We start from the raw sequence: 6,744 nt of genomic DNA on the forward strand, positions 1-6,744 counted from the left end.
AAAATTTTAAGACCTCCCCAGAAAAAAAAATATTTTTTGATTTTTTTTTTTTTTTTTTTTTTTTGCTGAAGTTCTAAACACAAAATGACAAAAAACAATAATAATGACATTACTTTTTCATTTCACTAATTCAATTATCTAACACCAATTGGAAATTGAACTCATAATTTAGGATTTCAGTAGTTTTGGCAACTGATAAGACTTCTCTCTAAGAAAAATACAGAAGAGTATTCAGACTGTCACTTTTAAAAAGAACACTAATTAGGAAATCAAGTTCTTAAATATTTGCAAACTAAACACCACATTTAAACACCAGAACTAAATGTTGTAAAGTGCAAGTATCCTCTACTATGTAAATTGACAACAAGACAACATGCTGACCTGAGGCTCATGGTGTCACACAACCATTCGGACCATCACCTCCAGCTCAGTCAGTGCTGAAATCTAACAAAGCTCAGCTCAGTCACCAAAAAACTGGTGATTGATGTTTTACTTTTAGCTGTCAGAGCAAAAAAAAGGAAAGAAAAAAAAAGGAGGGATCTGTGAAACAATAAACCTGCTGTCAAAGAATTAGCACTGAAAGTTGAGCAACCCTCATTCAAGCAGAGGCAAAGCCTTTGTAGAGGTTTGCCCTTCAGTAAAAAGGTCAAGAGCACTAAAGCGCCTAAGGCCCATTAGCATTCCTTCAACCAGTTAGGCGCCACTCTGTTTCCTTCTTCCCCATGTCATTTATTTCCAATTTGAAGCAGGATTAAAGAGTATGTTCAGATATAAAAAAGCACCAACAGATGGCAGTAGAGTGAAGAAATATGCCCACACAAATAAGTGATAGTGCTTCAACTCCAAACCGCTCACCTGAACCGTTTGTCGGTCGGGCATCTCACTATAAATTGATATCTGTCGCACCGCCTGTCTTCCTGCTGAAGTGCTGTTACTGGAACTACTGCTTGTAATACTACCACTATTGTTACTACTACTGCTAACACTGTTGCTGCTGCCTGAGGTGGTAGAAGCAGTGATAGTAGAGGTAGAAGCACTAGTGCTAACAGCTACGGCACTGGAGGAGCTGCTGGTTGTGGCGGGAGTGGAGATGGAGGAGCTGCTGGTTGTGGAAACTGTCCCAGTGCTGCCAGTGGTGGAGGCAGGGGCCCCAGGTTCACTCTCCATGGTGCCCTCTGCTCTTCTCACCTTTGACCCCCGGCTCCTCTGAATGGCTCTCCTGTGCCTGGAAGACAGAAAAAAGGGAAGTCCATGAGGGGGAAAAAAACAGCTCTTACAAGTCTTCCTTTGAACAGAAACATTGAAAAATTGTGAATAAATTCAAAGAAATACACAAAACGCCCGATATAAAAACCATCAGAACATATATTGGAAACAGATCAACAATGTAGAAAATAGGACAACAATGTATCTTCTTATTCAGGGAAGATATTTTTATATATTTTTAGCAAAAACTGACTAGGAAGCCAATGTAGCTGTCCAGCAAGAAAGATCAGTGCTTCAAAATAAAAGTTTGTTGTTTTTTTTTTTTTAACTAAAGCCAGCAGATTCAGTTGTGATTGGAACATTTAAAGTCTTGCATGTTTAAATTTGGATGTTGTATTGGAACACAGAGAAGAGCCAGATCTGAGCCAGAAATGCTAATGTCTCTTCTACATGATGGCTTTATATGAATTATTGCTGCAGGTTATTAGCTAAAATGCTTATGTAATATTGTTAAATATGGTAATGATGAAATCAGTTGCAATTAACCCACTTTTTTTTCCCCCAGTACTCCCATCTTCATCATCTCAAATGACTCAGCCATATGCTCCATCAGCTGATGGCATCTCAGCCACCAACTTCTATATCAGGTGTGAGCGTCGCAATCTATTCTGCTGATCCATCAAATTATTGGCATGCAGAATAAATGAGCTACTTGAAGCATCCATTGCATTTTAAAGTAAAAAACAAAAAAAAGCATTATTCATTTTTAACAAAAAATTAAGAAAATTACACTATGTGACTTTTGAATCAAGTTATGGAACATTTTAAAATTAATACTGGATCTTGCTGTCAGTTACTGTGACAACACAAAGTTTCAGAAGCCCTTCCTGTTAAAACCCCTGTTGGGGAACATGGTCATTTATATATTCTCCTGATTTTTCTGGAATGAAGAAAACACTGTTGGCTCAATGTCTAATTATTTCAGCTATGCTACTTTTCTAACTTTTGTTAAATAGGTCAGGTTCAGCAGAAGAAGCTGTTTTACATGTTTTACTTGTGTGGGTTGTTTTTTGAGGTGTGCCTCTAATCCTTATTCCTGCCATACTGGTACTTGTTCATCGTTTAGATACGTTCACTTCAAGACAGTCTGGTTGATGACTTAGTTTGCTGAAAGACCTGTCCAAGTTAGATACTCAGTAATTTTTCACAGCAATTAAAAATTGCCCATAGGGATGAGATGACTTTTCAAATAAGGGATCATGTTCAAAATCTGATCATGGAAAAATACATTTATAATTTCCAATTTTTAAGAGATTTTTAAAACTTTACATTTCTTGTTAATTTTCTTTCACCACATTAGAAGGAATAATTACTGCTTCTTTTATAAAATCCTTTTAAGGCTTGGTTCTGTTTTATTTATTAATGCCGGAGAAAATGGGTTGTGAGCTCTCCACAGATGATATGAGCCGAGCCTCAGCACGACATGTGAAGATGGAAGCACAGAAAGCAGCTTTCTTTGGCGTGATATTTAGTTTTATCAAGTCTATACATAAGGCTCTGAAAAATAAGTGTTTTTGTAAAGCTTTTTTTTTTACATCTAATAAAAGTCAGAATAGACAAAAAAGCTTTCATTAAACATTTTTTCTTTAAGTACAAGAATGTTTAGAAATCAATCCTTGATTTAGCATAATATGAATGTCAGAATGAAAATGTCAACAAGAGCACATTAGTAGACCTCCAGCATCCTGCAACACTGCTTATACACATAACAAACAGCACACCAGGCATGTAGCTTCAGCTCCTGTTTTGAACCTCTTTAGGTGCTGTTTACATTTCTAGGGATAAGAAGAAAAATGTTGTCTGTCAACCTTGATCGTTCAAGTCAGAAACTTAACCGATAGATTGGATCTGCTAGACTTAAAGGTCAGAGGTGATCACATTAACGTATACGTCAAGGAGCTAAGAGAAAGTGAGGAGAAAAGGCTGAGTGTGCAGGCTAAGGATTTAAATGGGCTGGAGTGAAAAGAGGGTGTGATGGAAGTAATTAAATAAAGGAGGAATGCTGCCGTCATGCTGCAAATCCTGAGCCATTTCCTCTCACTCCTCACTATTCTTTCAGGAGGAGCAGCGACCAAAGCACAGCTCCATATTCCACTTATGCTGCAAAGGAAAACACTGATTCCCCTCAACACTAAATAGAACCAAATGGCTCCAATGGGCCTCCAGTAAATAATAAAAGTATATGAACTCTATAAGCTAAATTGCATCCTAGCGTCTACATTGTGGCCGTATAAAGGTCAAAGTCTATTCAGATAATCAGTGGTCGATGGTAAACAAAGCACCACTGCTGCAGAAAAAAAAAACCTGCCAGGCTGTATTTTAGCATCATTAAAGTGCATCCCAGACTCTGCCGCCATATGACTGGAGAGGACAGAGAATCCCCTCTGGTAATGATGGCTTATACCGCCGTCTCTCTGAGCAGAGTCACCCATCCATCAGTGGATGTCTGGATCCAATGGAAGAACACCCCCCACTCTGATCAAATTCTGCTTTCACATATGAAATGTGGCTTTAAAATGGATTTGCATGGAAAAACAAACATGCCATTTAAAAAAGGGGAGAAACTGAAATGCTTGATAGAAAAGTCTCAGCACTACGAGTCAAAACAATAATATTACATTATGAGCACTTTTATGTGGACATATTGATCTACTCGTGGGACTGTCAGTTTTGTGTCTGGAGGATCCAGCAGAATAACGAAAGACTGTCAGACAGACTGGCTGCCTCTAAAAGCTCATATCACAATAAGGAAGTGCTGAGCCTCCATCAGGCAGGCTCCCTCCTCCACCTCCATATAGGACAACTCGGATGACCCACATTAAAAAAAAAAAAATAATTAATTAAAAGAAGAAAAAAAAAAACACAATGAGAAAGCACTTCTCTGCACTAATTGATGTGGAGTCTCCCTTTAAAAGCCAGGATGCCCACAGAGAAAAAATGCCTATGAGGATGGATGCGTATGTGCAGAGGTGCCGAGACAAAAGCCCCCCAGCCCTCAAGCTCCCTACCTCCTCCGACACCCCCAACGTGATGCAGGGGTATGATGCCCCATCCCCCGGGAGCGCGCTGTCCTCCTGCAGGATGCTGCTCCTCTTTGTCTGTCTGACTGCGTGACAGGCTGGTCGGCTGACTGAGGGAACGAATGAGCGCGTGTGAGGGTTGTTTCTGTGCTACATCCAAGAACCCCGAGCCCCTCTCATCAACCCCCAACACGCAGCCAGCTCGTCATTCCAGCATCCGACCCCCTGATTATGTGGTTGCCTAGCGACGGCCAATGGGATGCTTGTGGAATCCTCGTGCAGAGTAGCATGCGGATTGGACAACGGGCGCCTCTCTAATGAGGATGATGGTAATGTCTTACCATCATCCTCTCTCCTCCCCCTCAAATGTTGCCTGAATACTGAATTAATTTTAATGCATTGAATATACTGACTGATTAAAACAGACCAGCATTATTTTAATTTATTTTTATGAACCTGCAATTTTAAATAAAGCAATTGCCGTAATACTACATTTCTTAGTAGAAATCAGAAAACTCTTCTACCTTTTAATTTTGGTTGATGCTGGAAAAAAAATGAATAACCTACATTGGCTAATATAAATATTTGAATCAGAACTACAACAGTAAAGGAGATAGATTACATACCTAAAACGGACAAATTAAATACAGAGGAACAGATTTGCCAAAATAATACAGAAAATCTGATTATTTCAAGGTAGAAAAAAAAAAGGTAGACCAAATGTTTATCATAATTTAGCCACTTCCCAGTGAATTATCACCATTTATTCCAAAACACAATACGAGTATGAATCAGAACTTATGAAGTGCATGTGAGTCAGATCACAGCAAAGAACTAGCATCTATTCATAGGAGGTACAGAAATAAAATGCAAAACAGCAGTCCCTGAAAGCCACATATTAAAAAGGTAAAATGAGATAGCTTTCAAGCTGAATTTAAACTCATCTTAAATGACATTAGAATTCATTCCGGTGGGATAGAGAAGAGGAAACGCGGGGATAATGGCATACTTATGGTCTGCCCCCAGAACATTAGCACGTCATCCCAACTGCGGCCCTGTATGAAATGTAGCTATTTGAGTCATTTGCCAGTGCAATGTAGAATTGATTGGGGCCAACCATGCGCAAACCTCATTGATTATCATCTCCTCATTAGCATATAGATTAGCTAATGGTGCAGCCAGAAACACAAGCCTGGAGTCTCACACTTGGCTAACAGAGCTATGCACCAGAAGGGGGTCAAACGAATAGCAAAGACCACAGATGGGGTGGCTCAATTGAACGTGAGGTTTTTAGATGATGGACCAGGAAGCTATAAGAAAAAACAGCACAAGGAGGTGCTTTAATAAAACAGAGGTTACCTTTCTTAAAAAAAAAAAAAAAAGTTTTAAAGGGATCTTGTGCTAAGGTAGCAATGTTATGAAACAGTTATAAATCAAGTGATTAAAGGCATTATTTTTAATCCCTTATAAAACACATAAAAAAGGCTGAACTAGCAAAAAAAAAGTTTAATGAGGGAAATTTAAAGGGGTGTAAGAAAAAAATGCCTTATTTGAGCTTTATATCATGGTACAAATCAATTCCCTCATCAAATGGAAGTGGAGTGTTGCTTTGACTCATTCATGCAAGTTTGAGAAATCCTTGAATCCTCCAAGGCTGCTTTAACGTCTGTTCAAACAATGCTCCGCCTATGTACCCAAGGCTCCACCTTTGAGCTTGACTCCCCAGTCGAACATCCCTCCTCCACTCTGATCCTCTAGACTAGCAGCAGCAGAGATTATCATTGCCAAACACCAGGTGGAACTGCATATCTGCTGGAATTATTATGCAAACTCATTAATTTTTATAGTCAGAGTTCAAACTGATTTACATGGTGTAAGAAAATAGTCCTATCATTAGGAACATCATCATTCTAAATTAGAAGGATTAACAGAAATATTTGAATATAACTCAAGTCTAATAAATACATAATCGCTCAAGGCTTTTTTTTTTATTATTTCAGTTTTAATTAGGATTCTTTACTTGACATGCATTATAATCTCTAAGTTGTCATAATAATATTATATAATTATAACTTTCATAATAATTAAAGGCTTGGAATTCCTCATAATTATAATTTTCATGAGAACATAATGATTGCAATGTCAGAAACTATCATTTTATTGTATAATTAAATAATAATGCCAATACTTTTCTGTTAGATTTACTAAACACCAAATTTTTAAAAAATGGACGGTTAAAAAACAAAAAAAAAACAAGCACGTGTCAATGTCCTCACATCTTCATTTCATGAAAATACTGGATCAAGTCAAAAGAAGTCCTTTAAAGAATGCTGAAAAAAATATATATGCACACATAAAAGTAGATCACTCTGTTATGCATGTCCTGAGGCTGAATAGATTGCAGTCCTTATTTCAACAGTAACCAGAGCAGTGCCTATGTGAGTGTCTTGTGTAAGAC

The 6,744-nt window shown here is 38.1% G+C and overlaps 1 protein-coding gene across 1 annotated transcript in view; it reads right to left on the reverse strand.

Annotated features, from left to right (window-relative positions):
• Positions 1–4,461, reverse strand: part of phc2b (polyhomeotic homolog 2b (Drosophila)) — a 28,663-nt gene extending 24,202 nt beyond the window's left edge. The window contains exons 1-2 of the mRNA XM_015047393.1: positions 4,275–4,461; positions 856–1,225 (exon numbers count right to left, since the gene is read on the reverse strand). Of these exons, the coding sequence (XP_014902879.1) occupies positions 856–1,225; positions 4,275–4,318 (414 nt within the window). The 5' untranslated portion in view covers positions 4,319–4,461. The remainder of the gene's footprint in view (positions 1–855; positions 1,226–4,274) is intronic.
• Between the last annotated feature and the right edge of the window lie 2,283 nt (positions 4,462–6,744).

The sequence above is a fragment of the Poecilia latipinna genome, unplaced genomic scaffold (genome assembly GCF_001443285.1).
Source record: "Poecilia latipinna isolate Pla-1442-1.1 unplaced genomic scaffold, P_latipinna-1.0 Scaffold824, whole genome shotgun sequence".
NCBI classification, from domain to species: Eukaryota; Metazoa; Chordata; class Actinopteri; order Cyprinodontiformes; family Poeciliidae; genus Poecilia; species Poecilia latipinna.